Source organism: Schistocerca gregaria, unplaced genomic scaffold (assembly GCF_023897955.1).
Source record: "Schistocerca gregaria isolate iqSchGreg1 unplaced genomic scaffold, iqSchGreg1.2 ptg001146l, whole genome shotgun sequence".
Lineage (NCBI taxonomy): Eukaryota > Metazoa > Arthropoda > Insecta > Orthoptera > Acrididae > Schistocerca > Schistocerca gregaria.
Genome location: NW_026062478.1, coordinates 27,740 through 48,733, shown reverse-complemented (window position 1 = coordinate 48,733; position 20,994 = coordinate 27,740). Strand labels below are relative to the sequence as shown.

The 20,994-nt window shown below is 47.0% G+C and overlaps 1 protein-coding gene across 1 annotated transcript in view; it reads right to left on the bottom strand.

Moving 5' to 3' along the window:
• Positions 1 to 2,752: 2,752 nt before the first annotated feature.
• LOC126328909 (uncharacterized) overlaps positions 2,753 to 20,994 on the bottom strand; it is a 32,701-nt gene continuing 14,459 nt past the window's right edge. Inside the window, exon 2 of the mRNA XM_049996077.1 lies at positions 2,753 to 4,398. Coding sequence (XP_049852034.1) covers positions 3,226 to 4,398 — 1,173 coding nt within the window. The 3' untranslated portion in view covers positions 2,753 to 3,225. The remainder of the gene's footprint in view (positions 4,399 to 20,994) is intronic.

Sequence of the window (20,994 nt, the reverse complement as noted above, 5' to 3'; positions counted from 1 at the left end):
ACACACGCGAGACAGATGAGAGAGAGAGAGAGAGATGAGAGAGAAGATATGCAGAGAGAGAGAGGAGAAGAGAGAGAGAGAGATATGCAGAGAGAGAGAGAGAGAGAGAGAGATATGCAGAGAGAGAGAGAGAGAGAGAGAGATATGCAGAGAGAGAGAGAGAGAGAGAGATATGCAGAGAGAGAGAGAGACGAGAGAGAGAGATATGCAGAGAGAGAGAGAGAGAGAGAGATATGCAGAGAGAGAGAGAGAGAGAGAGAGATATGCAGAGAGAGAGAGAGAGAGAGAGAGATATGCAGAGAGAGAGAGAGAGAGAGAGAGAGAGATATATGCAGAGAGAGAGAGAGAGAGAGAGAGATATGCAGAGAGAGATATGCAGAGAGAGAGAGAGAGAGAGAGAGAGAGAGAGATATGCAGAGAGAGAGAGAGAGAGAGAGAGAGAGAGATATGCAGAGAGAGAGAGAGAGAGAGAGAGAGAGAGATATGCAGAGAGAGAGAGAGAGAGAGAGAGATATGCAGAGAGAGAGAGAGAGAGAGAGAGAAGAGATATGCAGAGAGAGAGAGAGAGATATGCAGAGAGAGAGAGAGAGATATGCAGAGAGAGAGAGAGAGATATGCAGAGAGAGAGAGAGAGATATGCAAGAGAGAGAGAGAGAGAGATATGCAGAGAGAGAGAGAGAGAGATATGCAGAGAGAGAGAGAGAGATATGCAGAGAGAGAGAGAGAGAGATATGCAGAGAGAGAGAGAGAGATATGCAGGAGAGAGAGAGAGAGAGAGAGATATGCAGAGAGAGAGAGAGATATGCAGAGAGAGAGAGAGAGAGATATGCAGAGAGAGAGAGAGAGAGATATGCAGAGAGAGAGAGAGAGAGATATGCAGAGAGAGAGAGAGAGAGATATGCAGAGAGAGAGAGAGAGAGATATGCAGAGAGAGAGAGAGAGAGAGAGAGAGAGAGAGACAGTTCTTAATCATCGTACAATATGCGTTAGATGAGTATGTACCAAGCAAGATCGCAAGAGATGGAAAAGAGCCACCGTGGTACAACAACCGAGTAGGAAACTGCTGCGGAAGCATAGGGAACTTCATAGCAAACAAACATAGCCAAAGCCTTGCAGCCCGCATCTCGTGGTCGTGCGGTAGCGTTCTCGCTTCCCACGCCCGGGTTCCCATGTTCGATTCCCGGCAGCGTCAGGGACTTCCTGTGCCTCGTGATGGCTGGGTGTTGCGTGATGTCATTTGGTTAGTTAGGTTTAAGTAGTTTTAAATTCTAGGGGACTGATGACTTAAGATCTTAAGTCCCATAGTGCTGAGAGCCTTTTGAACCAAAGCCTTGCAAACAAAAATTACGCGAAACGAAATTTAGTGTGGGGAGGGCTATGCGAGAGGCGTTCAATGAATTCGAAAGTAAAGTTCTATGTATTGACTTTGCAGAAATTCCTAAGAAATTTTGGTCTTATGTCAATGCGGTTAGTGGATCAAAACAAAATGTCCAGACACTGTGACCAAAATTGTACTGAAACAGAGGATGACAGACTGAAGGCCGAGATAATAAATGTCTTACCAAAGCTGTTTCACAGAGTAGACTCCACTGTAGTTCCTTCTCTAGAGTGTCGCACATATGACAAAATGGTAGCTATAGATATAGACGACAGAGGGATAGAGAAACCATTAAAATCCGCTCTAAAGAGCAAAGGCCGCAGGACCTAATGGGGTACCAGTTCCATTTTACACAGAATACTCTAAGGAACTTGTCCCCCTTCTTGCAGCGTTGTACCGTAGGTCTCTGGAAGAGCGTAGGGTTCCTAAGGATGAGAAAAGGGCACAGGCCGTCCCCGTTTTCAAGAAGGGACGTCGAACAGATGTGCAGAACTGTAGACCTGTATCTCTAACGTCAAATAGTTGTAGAATTTTGGAACATTATGTTTGAGTATATATTTTCTGGAGACTAGAAATCTACTCTGTAGGAATCAGCATGGGTTTCGAGTAAGACGGTTGTGTGAAACCCAGCTCGCGTAATTCGTCCACGAGACTCAGGGGGGCCATAGACAAGGGTTCATAGGTACATGCCGTGTTTCCTGAATTCCGCAAGGCGTTCGATACAGTTCCCCACCCTTGTGGATAATATTGGTTCACTGAGGCTTGAGGCTTTTTTCGGATGATGCTATGGTGCATCGAGAGGTTTTAACAGTGGAAAATTGCACTAAAATTCAGGAGGATCTGGAGCGAATTGATGCACGGTGCAGGGAATGACAATTGAATCTTAATGTAGACAAGTGTAATGTGCTGCCAATACATGGAAAGATAGGTTCATTATCATTTAGCTACAACATAGCAGGTCAGGAAACTGAAAGCATTTAATTCCATAAATTATCTTGGAGTACGCATTAGGAGTGATTTAAAATGGAGTGATCATATGAAGTTGATCGTCGGCAAAGCAGATGCCAGTGTAAAGCCTGATCTCGCTGTCCTGTACGCCCTACGTAACGTTGAGGCGCGCTGGCATGGAGGAAACTACTCACGTTGTGTCAGTGCAGTGGTGCTGAATCTTTCTGATAGATGAAATTGTCAGAGTAAAGTTGTGGGTATAATCAGTTCCCTAGCATTTCAAGATATTGCTGTAGTGTTACGGTTTCTTCGTCAAAGAAGTAGGGTCCATAAACCTTGCTTTGCTAAACAGCCCTAAAAATTCACTGCTTTTTCTACGAAAAAGCAGTGCGAGTCGCCTCGTTCTCGTTCTCTCAGAGACTATCAAAAAATTAATTATTTTTATTGTTGTAAATTACAAATGACATAATTAAGTCAAACATACAAAGTAAGCAGAAGCGACCATTATAAATAGTAATATTATACAAAGAAATGAAAACAAGTGAGACTAAAATTTTCATAATGTGGGGCAACTTATGACAATGAAAATCATGTATTCATAAAACTGGTTAAAAAAGGCGGCTTTTAAATTGAGCATAAGTATTAAATCACAAGGAACAAAACATGGCTAAAAACGATGATGAACAAAGAAATTGCAGCACAGAATTGATGTAAACTTATACCTAGGATAAAAATTGAACTAATCAATACAGTAGCCTAATATAAAATTTGAGTTCACTGTAATCTAACATTTCACAATTATTTTAGAAAAATTCGTTGATTTACACAGTTGCAACAAAAGAGTACTTCGTATTTTCCTTTTTCAGTATGATATTCACTAAGTATGCTATTTTTATTAATCACATTGCGTTTTTACATCTTCCACAAAATATGTAATTTGTCTTCAGTATCTCTGTATCATTTAAAAGTCCCTCAATGTGATCTTTATACTTCTTGTAAATACTACAAACAAAATGCATGAAGACATTTGTCATTTGTATACCGTTTATCATATTGAAACTGCGTTTATCTACGAAGTTGTGTTTCGGATTTTCAAGATGTAGAGCTTCATCATATGTATCGCACATTTCCTTAACAAGAATATTTGCATGGTGCCAAATAAGGCGCCACCATTTCCTGTATTTATTGTCTCTCTTCGAGCACACCAAAACAGTGAGCTCATCCACAACTGTCAGCATAAACATTACCTCATTTTTGCCTATGATTATCCCTTTTACTCCCTGCTGGACCTGTGATACCAGTGTATTCACTGCCTCTGCTGCATTACTGTCCTGAGACGTGTTTGTTCCAGAAGAGCTCACACTGTTGGTGCTGAGCAGTGTGTCAAGACGACTTCTGAAAATGGCATAGGATACTTTGCCCTGGAATGCTTGTTCAGCCAGTGAGAGGAGATTCCTCCTCTTGTGTTTTCTCACCTCACACAGCTGCATTGGATGTACCTCTGCACCACCGTCCACGACAATATTTCCATTTTCAGAAAAAATTGCGTTGTTGCCACCGATGTCTTTCCTCGTTCTCACAGTTCCAGCAAAGAAATCGTCTTTGTTATCAATGCTGCGGAAGCCCTTAATAACTTTTGCATTACTGCCCACTGCATTGTCAGCAGTAGCTGCTGCGTTCCTTGAAGATTTCTTGAACTGTTTCCTGTGTCTGTTGCTTCTCAGACTGTTCTCGAAATTCTCCATTACTCCATTCTGAATTTCATTAATCACCTCCGAAACTGTGTGGGAACTTATTGTTGCATGAGCCAGAAACAGCACCGAAGCACTGAACTGTAACACGTCTAGAGCTGTTGGCTCCCTCTCCGTGACGCATTCATCAGTGCTGGTGGTGCCGATAGCAGCACCTGTGGCTGTAGCGGCAGCTGACGTCACAGTAAGGGCATTGCGAGTTACTTCGGCCATTCTACTTAACACTTGGCCCTTGCTCGCCAGAACTCCTGCTCTGATCGTTGCTGCTCCGGCTGCTACGCCGACCACGCTGCCCGTCAGTGACATCCAGGATTTTAACGCCTGTTAGCAGAAAACGAGATCGAAGTTCTGTCAACTGCAAATTTAAAGCGCACATTAAGTTCAGAACAGATAATTTCAAGCTTCCCCCCTGTAATGACATCGTTGTCCATGCCACATGAACTTCGGCAGTCAACCAACCATAAAAAGCAGGTCACCTAGTAATTAACGTAAAAATTTAAAAATTTAAAATGTAAAGAAAGTCTCATAAAGAAGTAGTTTGACAACTTCACTGAGGGAGAGAGAGAGAGAGAGAGAGAGAGAGAGAGAGAGAGAGAGAGAGAGAGAGAGAGAGAGAGAGAGAGAGAGATTGGAGGGAGGGGGGTAGACACGTAGTTTTAACGTTACATATTAATCATTGAAATCGTTTTAAATTGAAGGACTGACAGTGTCACATCCTTGTAAAAGTGAAGAATCGTTCGACAAATTACTTTGTGGAACATTCGGTTGCTACGATCCATGAAACATTGAAGTAACTTACTCTGCCCTCACCTCACATCTACAGAATGAATTTCTTGCAACTACTCAATTTTGAACCTTGTTCACTAACTTAAGTCCTCTTCACTTACAGCAAGTTTGTTGTTTCGTTTTGCTGGCTTTAGGGCGCAATAACAACTGGGCTCATACGCGCCCAAATCGGAACTATAGAACACGAAGACAAGAGTGTTAAGAAAAGACTACATGTCAGTCCCAACTGACTTAAGAGAAGACAGCTAAAAACATACATGGAGAAAGCGCCAAAAAACACAGCATACAAAAATGGTGGCACCAAACTAAAAAATTATATAGCCTCTGCCATATTGCTTTGGCAGATAGAAAGTGATACGCAGTTAACACGCCATGGGTCATTTGTAAAATGGGCAATATCTCTCTGCAACTCGGGCGCAATGCGCAGAAAGCGGCTAGACAGCAGCTGCAACTCGGGCGCAATGCGCAGAAAGCGGCTAGACAGCAGCTGCAACTCGGGCGCAATGCGCAGAAAGCGGCTAGACAGCAGCTGCAACTCGGGCGCAATGCGCAGAAAGCGGCTAGACAGCAGCTGCAACTCGGGCGCAATGCGCAGAAAGCGGCTAGACAGCAGCTGCAACTCGGGCGCAATGCGCAGAAAGCGGCTAGACAGCAGCTGCAACTCGGGCGCAATGCGCAGAAAGCGGCTAGACAGCAGCTGCAACTCGGGCGCAATGCGCAGAAAGCGGCTAGACAGCAGCTGCAACTCGGGCGCAATGCGCAGAAAGCGGCTAGACAGCAGCTGCAACTCGGGCGCAATGCGCAGAAAGCGGCTAGACAGCAGCTGCAACTTACGTACAATGTGTACAATGTCTTGAGGTAGCTTGAGTTATAGAATTACGATGGCTAGAACAGCAGACGGGACGTCGGAGAGGCGGTCGTCAAAGCCGCTGGGAGAGGCTTAATAAGCAAGAGTTTACTACTGTGAAGGAAGCGCCATTGGTGATGCCTCCTGTGGGGGCAACAAAGAGATCTTCAGAGGGAATATAGGATCTATAGGGGTGATGTACAAGGGCTGCGGCCTTTGTAGGAGCGTCAGCAGCCTCGTTTCCTGGCAGACCGACATGACCAGGAACCCACAGAAACATCACACTGACTCCACCACGCGTCGGCAAGTGTCAATTTTCCTGTCAGATATTGGCCCACACGACAGAGGGAGGGGCAGAATTTTTAAAAGAACTAGTGAATGACGTCAGTTACCCTGAGGAACACAACGACACTTTGCACTCATCTGTTTATAACGAATGCAGTTTGCCATCATAGGATGAGTGTTAAAAACGCGGAGAGCACGTCTACATGAGCTAATTGCGTCGCAGAATGCCTCGGTCCACTGAGGGACTGGGACACGACGTGGTAGGAAGGAAGTGTGAGGGATGGAACGTTCTGCAGCAGTAAGGATAACGTTTTGAGATATTCCACCTGGTCATTAGAACAGGGGATATCGTTCTTCGAAGGTCACCAGGGAGGTGTGAAGTTGCCATTTGAGTATGTACACAGATGGGGTAGGAGTCAGCAAACTGATAGCACACGGGAAATGGGCACTCGAGAGGAAGTCAGAATGGACCACTTTAGTCAATGAGCAAGTTGGGCAGTGCAGAAGGATAGATCCAAATGGGAAAAGGTGTGTGAGGAGTCAGAAAGGGAAGTGAGTGTCCCAGTATTATGGCAATACAGGTTAAGTTGGTTAAGATCGTCAGCCAAGAGAGCACCTCTCAGATAGGTGCTGGGAGAACCACAGAGGGGATTATGTGCAATAAAGGCACCGAATAGCAAAAATCGGGGAGGTAGCTAGCCAGTTACCTGAAGGAAGCCAGCCCTGGTAACATCGAAGAGGGACGTAAATGGTACAGAGGGTAAAAATGAAAGGTGGGGTACGACAACGCGAACGCCAGCAGATTGAAGAGGGATAGTCAAGGAAAAGGGGTTGACTATAATGTCATCCTGCATGAACAGCATTACACCCTACGAGATGGAATGCTGCCCTCTGAGGAAAGGTCAAAATGAGCCAGTAAAAAATGTGGAAGTTCAAAGCGATCTCGAGGGCGCTATTTCATTTCCTGAAGGCATAATGGGGATGGTTCAATGCTAAAAGCAGCCATACATCCTGTTTGTGGGACCAAAGGACATGAACGTTCGACTGGAGGAGAGTCATGAAGAGAGCTAAGGCTGTCACCTTGACGGTTGCTAAGTGACAGCCTGTCGAGAGTCACTACGACAAGTTCACAGAAACATGGGCTTCTTTGTGCAGTCGGTCTGGTGGAGTCCAACGCTGAAAAACGGTTGGCGGTGCGCACCAGCGTCACAGAGGCTGCCAGGCTACGGAACAACATGGCGACACACTAAGAGCATCTTCTAGTCTGTGGTGGAGAATGCTATTTGCCTTTGAGGGACGTAGGAATTCCTCATGGGAGTACTACTCCTGTCCTTTCCAGCCTACTGGTTGTGTAGATGCCAGCTTCGCCCCTTGAGTGTGATGGCTTTTTGCACATCTGGACGGCGACATGGTGATGCTACCTTGGCAATGGCCAATTTCAGAACCTCACACCTGAGTTGGAGGTCCCAAGACTGCGTGTCAATGTCCTTCATTGAGCGAGGGTAACAAAAACAGAACTATAGGTGCCAGATGGTAGAGTGCAGGGTTTGCGACTAGCCAGTAACTTGTGGGCGACTGGGTAAGGCTTTTTTCTTTCACCCAAATCTCTGACAGCCCACTCATCAAGGTATACGGGACAATCCCGAGACCGGCCACATGGCCGCCCTTTTAGTTGCTACAGCAGGGATAAGGAGGCAAACAATTGCCCTCGTGTACATCCCTACCACAGGTTACACATTTTGCTACGTGTCAACTAGCGTGGTTGGAAAGATGATACTGGTAGGAGCGCATCGGGTTCGGAATGTACCACCTGACCCTGAGATATTTTCATAGTCTGCTTTTATCTAGGACAGAAGCACCACTCTGGTGGGCATTAAGGAGAAATCTACCTTTTTCCATTAAACGGTAGATGGTAGTGACCCTGATCAGGGAGATAAGATCGGATCTCGGCATTGATTAGACCGTCGAGCAGCCTAGTGTAAATAACACCAAGAGAAGAATTCAAAGTTCTATGGGCCTCAACACCAACAGGGTAGCCATGGAGAAGTAGTCTCCAAAAGCAAGGTGCCTTTCCGTAAAAAACAGCAGGATTTCACAGGGCCGGCAATTGAACCAACACCTTTCTCAATAATAAATGTGTTTACCATTGTGAAGGAATGACCAGCTTCAATACATAAGTGCACGAGGAGCCGTGGTGCAGCAAGAAAGATCATGCTGTCATTAGCCTCGTTATTTTTACGTTTCGTAGTCTTTGACTGAATGTGAGTGACTGTGAGAAAAACACCATGAATGCCAGCGTCTCCGATGGCGCACTCGTTGCAACTGGGGGCCCCCTTCACTAGGAGGGGCGCACCCACCTTTGGTAATCTTTCACTCCACAGTTCACACCTCCCAAAGATGTGACAGGGCGACTAATCGGCAATTTGAGAAGCTTGTAGCTCAGGCATTTGGGGATGGCCTGACGTCGAAACATGTAAAAAACGGTACTTGCGGTGCAAACACTCCCAAGCAGTGGTCTGTCAGGCTGCCTAGTTTTACACCGTAAGATAGGCCTGCACTACGAGAGTAAAGCTATATTTCCCCTTGAACCAACATATGTAGTTTAAGACACCGTGGTCTCCTGACGTTCATTGCTCTTATATTCCACCCTCAAAATCATATTCCGCACCTCAACACGCTTCATTCGAACCCGAACTCTATCAGGTGAAATCAATGTTATATGAATTCATGCAAACGATATGCAAGTAACAAGTGCACACCGGGGTTTAAATACTCTAGGCTGGCGTACACACACACACACACACACACACACACACACACACACACACACTCACACAATTTCAGACACGACGGTCACAGGAGCTTTTAGTTCGAGATAGGCAGACCACACACCAGGAGGCCGGTCCCTTCAGAGGACGAGTCAACCTCAGCTGCCCATGGAGCAGAGAGCATGTGCCCGCGTGACGGGTAACGACCCCGTGTTCGGCTTAAAAGCAAATTCCACTACATTGTGTGGGATTGTCCAACCTAGGCATTCTTTACACATAGCACGCAGTTTCAGAGATTTTTACAGGGAGACAGCAAATGCCAAACGCCGATTCTACAGATTTCCGGATTGGTCACCTTAAACAAAACGTCATTCTCCCATTTTAGAAGAGCTATGCTGATTGGCAGACGATATTTCTGACACCTTGAGCTGAAGGAGTAATGGAAGAGACCAAAAGATACACGCCTTCACGTCTGGCGTGGATAGGCGACGTTCCGTTGTCGCTCTTAGAGCAAGGAACAAATCTTTCCTCAGTACTTCACTGGGAGAGCACCTCTGACAGGAGCAAATTGAAGTGCGACTGGTTATCTGACTGGTGTACCACGTCAATAGACTTGACTTCATCAAGGCGTAGGGAGAGTGATTGGTGAAGGTCAATCCAGGTACAATGAGCGTTATCTTATTTGTCATCAGCGAGCGGCGCAGACAGCAGTTATCGCAGTTTATGGTATTGTGCGCTACAGCTCTTGTGAGCCCCATATTTCCTCCATAGCAGTATGCTTCACTGCATTCCACACGAGACATCCTCGACTGTACCTAGCACCATTGTAATGGATAATTATTAAAGTTGAGTAGGTGCGGCTCTCAGCCATTCTGCCAAGTCAGTAACAATCTTAAATTCTGCATAGAAATTACATTAGCGAATCCTATCCTTGAGAGGTAACTTCACATTCCGACAAGAACCAGGATATAACTTGTTCAATTCGTAACTAAAAGTGCCATTGTGATTTCTCAGAATTTTTGCAAAACAAATAATTTTCGTTAGTTTCGTGTTTTTCTTACACTAACTAGCACTACTCCAGTACCCAAGTATCCCACTAGTTACGTAACAAATTGTGATTTTTTGTGTCCTTTCCTTACAGCGGACGACTCCAGAAGATATTTATTGCTGGAAGTTTTTCAGGCATTTCTCTTTAGAACGTTAGAAGCGTCTGTCTGACTTCTGTAATAGTGTGGGGGTGGAAATTGCATCTTGCAGGAGCCACAGGGAAAAAGGTACATCTCACATTAATACGTTGCACAGAGTAATAGAATAGCATATCAACCCCACGCTCACAGTAGATTCACCTACGAATTTTGTATAAGGAAGTAAGATACTAGAATCTAGCAAGTCACTCATGTCCAGTTAGAACGCCTGAGATTAAGTAACGTCGCAAAATGTGATTTTCTATGATGCCGCACCATACCCTTACGCCCCACAGCCGTTGATGTTGAACCTGATGAAGCCTGTGTGTATTTTAGGCTGCCCAGTAGTGCATATTAGGCAAACGTACGTTAGTCTTGTTAGTAAACGTTACTTCGTCGGTATAGAGCGCACGCTGGAAAAACGTGGGGTTGACTGTGTTGCTGAAGGGCAAACCGACAAAATTCTATACGACGTTCGAAATCACAGTTGTCGAGTGCCTGATGTAGTGATAGGATGGAGATGGGAATTCTGTCCATGCATGATGCGAATGACACTCTTCTGGCTGCTTCCACATTTCTTGGCAATTTGTCTCTTATCGCCGTTCGGATTCATTAGCGACGCAGCCAGAACAGCTTCTTCCTGTTCCGTCAGTTACAGTTTTCATTTTACTCCTTTCGACGTTCAAACTGCCTGTCCGCACTAACGACGCATTGGACATTGGCGATCCAGATAGCTACCCCTATAAAGCTGACTTTTTACGGCGCTTCTTTTACATTCACCATATAGATGTAGTATATATCCAACTTATCGTTGTTTGTGTACATGTATGCATGCAACGAATGTCTGAACAGATATGAGCGTCTACAGTGCAGACACGTGAACCGGCAAATATGTCGGCATTCTGTCACAGCGCGGCTCTAGAGCTCCGCTAGGCGGTGTCTGCACCGCTAATGCCGATTCCAGCCGCCGTGCTCTCAAATTCTGGGACATTTCTCGAGTTTTTTTCACTGCACCTTTTAACGTCAACGAACGCTAGATCACTGTAATTTTCTTCTCAAGAACTATCAAATGCAGCTATAAAAAGCATACGGTTCCAAAAAAGTTTCTTCAGCGTCTCCGTTGATAGCGCTGAAAACATTACCCAGACAAAAAAACCATGCTCCTCGACGTTCTAACATCTGCCGAAAACCGCGTTTCAGTATGTGCAATCGATCACGAAATGCAAGGGGCCGTTACGTCTTATGTGACTCAACGTGTCTGTGAGTTACTATGACATCCGAGTTCCATACCCTCGAGTGGAAGAAATCTCAACTGGGAGCCGAATTTTGCGTACTGACAGCTCCCACAGGTACCCCAGAATGAGATTTACATCCAATTCAAGTAAATATTTGTGAACAGCAAAGCATTGCTGTGTTCACTGGAAGTGGATACGACCAAAGCAGACAGCATATGGAAGAAATCATTAGAAACAATTTTTAAAGGCGATTGAAGATCAATGTAAATGGGCTGCATAAAAAATAGCAATACTGCTACAATTCGTGCCACACTTCATTGACAGGGGTTCATCGTATTATTGTTGTTGCGGTCTTCAGTCCTGAGATTGGTTTGATGCAGCTCCCCATGCTACTCTATCCTGTGCAAGCTTCTTCATCTCCCAGTACCTACTGCTACCTACATCCTTCTGAATCTGCTTAGTGTATTCATCTCTTGGTCTCCCTCTAAGATTTTGACCCTCCACTCTGCACTCCAATGCTAAATTGGTGAGCCCTTGATGCCTCTGAATATGTCCTACCAACCGATCCCTTCTTCTTGTCACGTTGTGCCACAAACTTCTCTTTTTTCCAATCCTATTCAATACTTCCTCATTAGTTATGTGATCTACCCATCATATCTTCAGCATTCTTCTGTAGCACCAGATTTCAAAAGCTTCTATTCTCTTCTTGTCCAAACTATTTATCGTCCATGTTTCACTTCCATACATGGCTACACTCCGTACAAATACTTTCAGAAATGACTCCTGACACTTAAATCTATACTCCATGTTAAATTTCTCTTCTTCAGAAACGCTTTCCTTGCCATTGCCAGTCTACATTTGATATCCTCTCTACTTCAACCATCATCAGTTATTTTGCTCCCCAAATGGCAAAACTCCTTTACTTCTTTAATCGTCTCATTTCCTAATCTAGTTCCCGCAGCATCACCTGATTTATTTGGACTACATTCCATTATCCTCGTTTTGCTTTTGTTTATGTTCATCTTATATCCTCCTTTAAAGAGACTGTCCATTCCATTCAACTGCTCTTCCAAGTCCTTTGCTGTCTGACAGAATTACGATGTCATCGGTGAACCTCAACATTTTTATTTCTTCTCCACGGATTTTAATACCTACTCCAAATTTTTCTTTTGTTTCCTTTACTGCTTGCTCAATATACAGATTGAATAACATCGGGGAGAGGCTACAACCATGTCTTGCTCCCTTCCCGGCCAGTGCTTCTCTTTCGTACCCCTCGACTCGTATGCCTGCCATCTGGTTTCTGTACAAATTGTAAATAGCCTTTCGATCCCTGTATTTTACCCCTGCCACCTTTAGACTTTCATCGTATTACATTTGTGTAATCACTCCGCATCTCTATTACCTTCCCCAAACGCGGGTGGAAGGCAACGTACAGCTCTGTCCTTATGCCCCAAGGACAGCCCAATGGTAAGAATGACGACCTGTCTCACGCTGGGTACTGCATGCAATGACCCAGGTGCAGAGGAACTGCTCACTCGCAAACAAGGAGGATGAAGACTATCGTGCAAGAAACGTAGCCATGACCGAAATCTGGACTTGGATTTGCGGTTTAATCGTTACTCGTAGGACCAGTGAATGGTAGCGGCCTCGTTCTCCTCTTGCAGAACGTCTGCCATGGACCACCACGTACCAGTGACGGTTATTGCGGCTTACGGTACCTATCGGCTAATACTTCATGTTGTACCACCAGCCTACTATTGCATTTTATTGCGACGTCACCTTCGTCCTGCACTGAGATGAAAGTAATGGAACCTTCTGGCACTGCATACCATCATCGTTAGTAACAATTTCACGATGCCACCCAGCGAATCCTGTACAGGAGGTCTTGCGTACATGGGGCTGGGAGGTACTGGAACACCCACTGTTTCACTAGATACGCTTGTGTGATTATGGCCTGTTCTCCAAACTGAAGGAACCTCGTCGTGGCACGCCATAGCACAATAAGAGGACATCTGTCCCATTGCAGTCCCCGAGAGATTGACGGAGAAGGACGCGCTGACACTAAGACGCCTTCCATCTGCATGAGGAAGGTGATCGAGATGCGATGCAATTATATTGAGGGCATGTAATACTGTGAACGTCTGAGGTTTGGTATGAATTATAATTGTTGCCATGGCTTTTATCGAATCCGTGTCACTTACTTCCCCAGAATGAATTTTCACTTTGCAGTGGGGCGTTCGGTGAATTTAAACTTCCTGGAAGAGACTCAACTGTAACCTGGAACCACCGAAAGACGACGGGTAACAGAGTTGACACCCGATTTCTGTTGGGTTGCTTGGGGGAAGAGACCAAACAGCCAAGTCCTCAGTCTTGTCGGATTAGGACCGGGAATGACCGGGAAGGAAGTCGGCCGTGCCCTTTCAAAGGAACCATCCCAACATTTGCCTGGAGTGACTAGAGAAATCACGGAAAACCTCAATCAGGATGGCCAGACGCGAGATTGAGAGTTCGTCCTCCCTAGTGAGAGTCCAGTGTGAGAACCACTGCGCCACCTCGCAGACCCGATATGGAAGACCCAATCTGCCAGGAAATATTGTTTGTTGGTATTTTCCTGGAGTGTAGTCTTGAATGTGAGTGAAATGGGAACAGTTAACAATTCAGGCAGTAGGAGACCAGGAGCTTTTGATGTGTGTTCCTGTGGTGGCTGCTGAAGATTAGACGAATAGAGTTTTTAATGCGTAGACGCTAAACCGAACTGTGGAAACAGTATGGAACAAACCCGACAATGAAAGGCAGGCTGGCTGGCTGGCTGACTGACTGGACGCAACCTGGGGGATAATTAAGGATATGTGAATTTGGTGCTGGAAAGAAGTGACAGGGGTAACAGCTTCGGAGGGGCATCAAGAGTTGACTACAGTAAGTAGGTTTAACTGGATGTAGGTAGTTGCAGTTATGAATGTGTGTTAGAAAGAAGAGCTGCATTTGGTTAGCAAGAAGAGCTACATCACAACGAGATAAATCACAGCTAACCACTATTAAGTGTATAGCGTCTAGTGCTTAACACCTTCACTTGGCTTTCAACACTTACTTTCAGAGGATTTGAGGGTGGTGGGGTCGGGGGTAGGAGTTGCGATCTAGTGCCGATCATGAATACGGCAACAATTACTGAACATTTTTTGGACTATCCGTCATGTGCCTCGTTTGATGCGGCCCACCACCAATTCCTCTCTTGTACCAACATCTTCATCACAGAATAGTACTTGCGACCTACGACCTCAACAGATGTTTTATCATCCTGTCCCTTCTCTTTTTCTGTGTTTTCCACATGTTCCATCACTCTCTGATTCTGCGTAGAACCACCTCATTCCTTACGTTATCAGTACACCTAATTTTCAACGTACGCCTGTAGCACCACATCTCAGATGCTTCGATTCTCTTTTGTTCACAGTCAATGTTTCACTAACAGACAATGCTTTACTCCAGTCTTACAGTCTCAGACACTTTTTGCCAGTGCTAGTCTGCTTTTGGTATCATCCTTATGCCGTCCGTCAATGGTTGTTTCACTGCCTAGGTCAGAATGAAATTTTCACCCTAAAGCGGAGTGTGCGCTGATATTTCCTGGCGGATTGAAACTGTGTGCCGGACCGAGACTAACTCAGGACCTTTGCCTTTCATGAGCAAGTGCTCTACCAACTGAGCCACCCAAGCACGACTCACGACCCGTCCTTACTGAGTTAATTCCACCAGTACTTCGACTCCCATCTTCCAAACTTTGCAGACGCTCTCCTGCATACCTTGCAGAAGTTTCGTGTCAGCGCACACTCCGCTACAGAGAGAAAATTTCTTTCTGGAAACATCCCCTACGGTATGGCTAAGCCATGTTTCCGCAGTAACCTTTCTTCCAGAAGTGCTAGTTCTACCAGGTATGCAGGAGGGCTTGTGCCAAGTCTGGAAGGTAGGAGGCAAAGTACTGGTGGAATTAAAGCTATGAGGACGGTTCGTGAATCATGCTTGGGTACGTCAGTTGGTAGAGCACTTACGCTCGAAAAGTGAAGGTCTCCAGCTGGAGTCTCAGTCCGGCACACAGTCTTAACACCCCCCCCCCCCCCCCCCCGGAAGTTTCACTGCCTAGGGAACAGAAATCCTTAACTTCGTCAACTTTGGGGCCATCAATACTGATAAGTTTCTCTGTTCTCATTTCTGATACTTCTCATTACTTTATTTCTTCAATTCACTTTCAATCCATATTCTGTACTCATTAGATTGTTCATGCCATTAACATATGTAATTCTTCTTCACTTTCACTCGGGAAAGCAACGTCGCCAAGCGCATCTCATCATTGATATCGTTTCACCTTTAATTTCAATTCCATTCCACAACCTTTCTTTTATTTCCATCATTGCTTCTTCCATGTACAGATTAGTCAGTAGGGAGAAGAGGATGTACCCCTGTCTTACACCCTTTTGAAGCCAAACGCTTCTTCCTTGATCGTCCACACTCTTTATTCCTTCTCGGCTCTCGCACTTACTGTGTATTACAAGCTATCTGTAGCTTACACCTATTTTTCTCAGTTTCGAACGTCTAGCCATTTTACATTGTCGAAAGCCTTTTCCAGGTCGACAAATTCAATGAATATGGTTGGTTGGTTGATTGGGGTTGAAGGGACCAAACAGCAAGGTCATCAGTCCCTTGTTACAAAGGCAGTCAGTTCCGACAGAGGGACAGCTCAGAAGAGTCAAAAACGATAAAAGGTAAAAGGCTAAAAAGTGCAGTTGTGTCGTCAATGATAAAAACACAAGGAGGGAAGTCAGTAAATGGGCAACCTCAAGAGAGGAAATATCCCACCTGTGATGCAGTACAAGCAAGACCACATGCTATTTAAAAGCGTTCAACCGCCAGAGTGTAAAAGGGCGGATTGTAGAAGGGATTAAACAAACCTAAAAGGCGATAAAAACAGTAAAAGGGAAAAAAGAAGGAACATGGCCAGGGAGGGGAGTCAGGAATCTCCAAGCACAGCCTACAGTGGGAGACATCCCAACCCTCACCGCCCTGCCCCTACTCCAGAGGGAGATGAAAATCCTTAAAACTGAGAATAAAAACCACTTTCACGGAGGAAACTGAGAACCAGTTCAACCATCTGGGAATCGTCTGCTAATATTAAGGGTAAAGTGCAGGGAAGTCTGTACTTAGTACGCAAAGCTAAAAGAAGGGGGCATTCCACCAAAATGTGGGCCACTGACTGGAAAGCTCCACAACCACAAAGTGGGGGTGGCTCACCACGCAAAAGAAAACCATGGGTCAGCCTGGTATGGCCGATGCGAAGACGACAGAGGGTGGTTGAGTCCTTTCGCGAGAGGCGTAAGGAAGAACGCCATGGGACAGGTGTCACCTTAATCACACGAAGTTTATTAGACAAGGAGGTAGCCTCCCAGGATGTGGCCCATGATTGCGCAAAGTGGGATTTGAGATGAAGCCGTAAATCCGCCACAGGAGGGGTGACAGGGAATGGGGGATAAGTGACTGCTCCCCCAGCCAAACGATCAGCAAGCTCATTTCCTTGGATGCCCACATGGCCAGGGACCCAAAGGAAGCTAACAGAACAAGCAGCATGGTGGAGATCAGCGAGATGGTCATGGATGGAGGAGACCAAGGGATGACGGGAGAAGCACTGGTCAAGTGCCTGAAGGCCACTCATTGAGTCTGTACGTAACAAAACGCGATTGAGCTTGGACTGTTTAATAAAGGCCAGGGCCCGGGAGACCGCCATCAATTCCGCACTGAACACCCCACATGCATTTGGCAGGAGATGATTTTCCATGCCTACAGAGGAGGTGAAGGCATAGCCCACACGATCAGCAGATTTAGAGCCATCAGTGTAAAAAACAACAGCATCCCGAAACTCAGATAAAATGCGGCGGAAAAAACAACGGAACACCATCGAGGGGAACGGAATCTTTCGGACCTCGGCAGAGATCCATCCGAACTCGGGGCCGAGGAACTAACCAAGGAGGTGTGTTGGGGAGGGAACGTGGGATACAGGAAAAGGAAGGAAGCTGAAAATCACGGCGAAGAGACGCTAGGCGGAGCCCAACCGGTAAACCCGCCCGAGGGCGGGAGTCAGTTGGGCGCCTTCCTTGGGCAGGGAACAGGATAGAATAGGAAGGATGAGTGGGAGAGGAACGGACAGCGATTGCATACGAAACCAGAAGCTGGGAGCGCCGAACGGAAAGGGGGGGGGATCCCAGCCTCAACCAGGAGACTATCAACAGGGCTAGTCGGGAAGGCACCGATGGCCAAACGGATACCACGATGGTGGACCGGATCCAAGAGGCGCAATGTAGAAGGGGCAGCTGAACCGTAAACTTGACAACCATAGTCCAAGCGAGACAACACTAAGGCCCGATAAAGGTGGAGGAGAGTGGAACGGTCAGCACCCCAAGAGGTGTGGGCAAGGAAGCGAAGGACGTTTAGTTTACGGAAACATCCTATCTTCAGGCGTCTGATATGAGGCAGCCAAGTGAGCTTGTTGTCGAAAAGAAGGCCAAGGAAACGAAACTGTGGGACCACAGGTAATCGTTGTGCATTGAGATAGAGCTCTGGATCGGGGTGGACTGTCACACGGCGACAAAAGTGGACCACTCGCGATTTTAAAGGAGAAAACTGAAATCCGTGTGAGATGGTCCATGCAGAGGCACGCCGTATAGCACCCTGGAGCTGCCGCTCTGCAGCGGCCATCGAAGAGGAACTAACCCAAATGCAGAAATCATCCACATACAGAGCAGGAGTGACCAAAGGACCGACGGAGGCCACAAGTCCATCTATAGCAATGAGGAACAGAAGTACACTCAATACGGAACCCTGAGGGATGCCATTCTCCTGGGTTTGCGGAGAACTTAAAACTGTACCAACCCTAACCCTAAACGAACGATGAAACAAGAACTGGCGGATAAAAATCGGGAGTGGGCCCCGAAGACCCCACTCATGAAGTGTACGTAAGATATGATGGCGCCAAGCCGTATCATAGGCCTTGCGAAGGTCGAAAAATACAGCAACCAAATGGCGGCGCTGGGAAAAGGCCTGCCGAACTGCGGATTCCAAGCGAAGTAAATGATCGATCGGAGACCGTCCCTCTCGGAAGCCACACTGGTAAGGGGACAACAGACGCCGAGATTCGAGGACCCAAGTGAGCCGACGGGCTACCATCCGTTCAAGTAACTTACAAACAACGTTCGTCAGACTAATTGGCCGAAGGCTGTCGACGAACAGGGGGTTCTTACCGGGCTTAATGACGGGAACCACGATACTATCCCTCCATTGAGAAGGGAAGTCACCCTGGAGCCAAATACGGTTAAATACCCGGAGAAGATGTCGCTGTTGTGGAGCACTGAGATGTTGAAGCAGTTGGTTATGAATGGAGTCTGGGCCAGGGGCCGTATCATGAGAAGAGGAGAGTGCGGAAAGAAGTTCCCATTCAGTAGAAGTGTCGTTGTATGATTCTGACTGGCTGGGGGTAAAACATAAGGCGGAAGCTTCGGCCCGCTGTTTCTGGGGAAGGAAAGCAGCCGGATAGGAGGCTGATGCCGACGCTGTTGCAAAATGGGTCGCAAGGTGTTCCGCGAGAATCAACGGGTCCGTGCAAATGCCATCCGGGAGGTGAAGACCCGGGAGGGTAGACTGCCGATGGCAACCTTGGAGAGAGCGAAGTGTAGCCCATACCCGCGACAGAGGGACAGCAGAACCGAGGGAAGAAACAAAGCGTTCCCAACACATCCGTTTGCTCCGTTTGATTAAGTAACGGGCTTTTGCGCGAAGGCGTTTAAAGGTAATAAGATTGGCAACGGATGGATGCCTCTTAAGGTGTTGCAAAGCTCGACGACGATCACGGATGGCAACGGCAATGTCCGAACTCCACCAAGGGACCTGCCGGCGGCGAAATGGTCCAGATGAGCGCGGGATAGCAAGGCTAGCAGCGTGAACAATCGCGTCAGACATGTCACGTATGACATCATCAATACCATCCGACAATGAGGGAGAAAAAAACGACCTGTGCAGTATACAGAGGCCAATTGGCACGTTGGAAGGACCAACGAGGTGATCTGTCCATGGGGGAGCGGGAAGGGAGCGAGAGAATCAACGGGAAGTGGTCACTATCGCAAAGGTCGTCGTGCGGTGACCATTTTAGGGAAGGGAGGAGGGAGGGAGAAGAGAGAGAAAGATCAATGGCAGAAAAGCTACCATGACCGGCACTGAAATGGGTTGGGGAGCCATCGTTAAGAAGGCACAAGTCGTGGTCGGTAATAAACTGGTCAATGAGATGACCCCGACTAGATGGAAATGCACTGCCCCACAAGGGATGATGTGCATTAAAATCGCCAAGTATAAGGAAGGGAGGAGGAAGTTGCTGAAGGAGGGCACTTAAGGAGGCAGGTGTAGGAGTTCTGTCAGGAGGGAGATACAGATTGCAAATTGTGACTCCAGAGTCCAGGTGGATCCTAACAGCAACTGCTTCCAATGTAGTTTGGAGAGGAATCCACGTGCTGGCAATGTCCGTTCGGACCAACGTGCAAACTCCACCAGACGCCCGTAGGGGGCCGACCCGATTTCGACAGAAAGCACGGAAGCCACGGAGGGTTGGTGAGTGACCACCAGTAAAATGAGTTTCTTGTAGAACCACACAAGCCGCAGAGTAAAACGAAAGAAGGGATTGCAACTCCGGTAGGTGACGGTAATAGCCATTACAGTTCCACTGGATAGCCAAAGAACGATGAGTCAATTGGGGGGTGAACAGGCTAATGTCAGTCATGCCGGTGGGTCACCACCCGTCACCGACAAGGAGGGGGCGACATCCATGAATAACAGGTCAGAGTTAGGTTGTGAAGATGGGGACGAGACCTCTGGCGATACCAGAGACTCCTTGTCCCGGGACTTGTGCTTCTTCTTTCTTTCTGTTTGGGATCGTGGAGGGCTGTGCAACAAAATGGAGCCAGCCACAACAAGATCGGGAACAGAAAGAGAGCGGGCGATCTGAGGGCCCGCAGACCGTGGTTCTCGTGGTGGCCGCGTGGCAGCAGACCTTTGGCCTGGAAGGTGCCGGGAAGGGGGATCCCGCGAGGGGCGCCCATGACCGGCAGACGCCGAAGAAGCAGGACACTTCTCCAGCCGGGGAGAGGAAGCGGTGCCCGGGGGGGATGGTGTGGGAACCGCAGGGGGAGGGCGGAGGAAAGGGGTTTGGGACTGGGGTAAGGAATGAGGAGGAGGGGGTGAAGATACTGCTGAAGCATAACTAGTTGTCAGGGTCACTGGATGAAGGCGTGTATACTTTTTACGGGCCTCGGTATAGGTGAGACGATCAAGAGTCTTATACTCCTGTATCTTTTTCTCTTTCTGATACACTGGGCAATCCAGTGACCGTGAAGAATGATTTCCACGACAATTTACGCACACAGGAGGGGGAACACAGGAACTTCCCTCATGGAACGGATGTCCACAGTCACCACAGAGGGGGGCCTGCGAACAGCGCGAAGACATGTGGCCAAAACGCAAACACTTGAAACATCGCATAGGTGGTGGGATGTATGGCTTCACGTCACACCGATAGACCATAATCTTGACCTTCTCAGGGAGGGTGTCCCCTTCAAAGGCCAAGATAAAGGCACCAGTGTCAACGCGGTTGTCCTTCGGACCCCTCTGAACCCGCCGAACAAAGTGAACCCCCCGCCGGCTTAGATTGTCCCGAAGTTCCTCATCAGATTGAAGGAGGAGGTCTCTATGGAAAATTACACCTTGCACCATGTTCAAGGACTGGTGTGGGG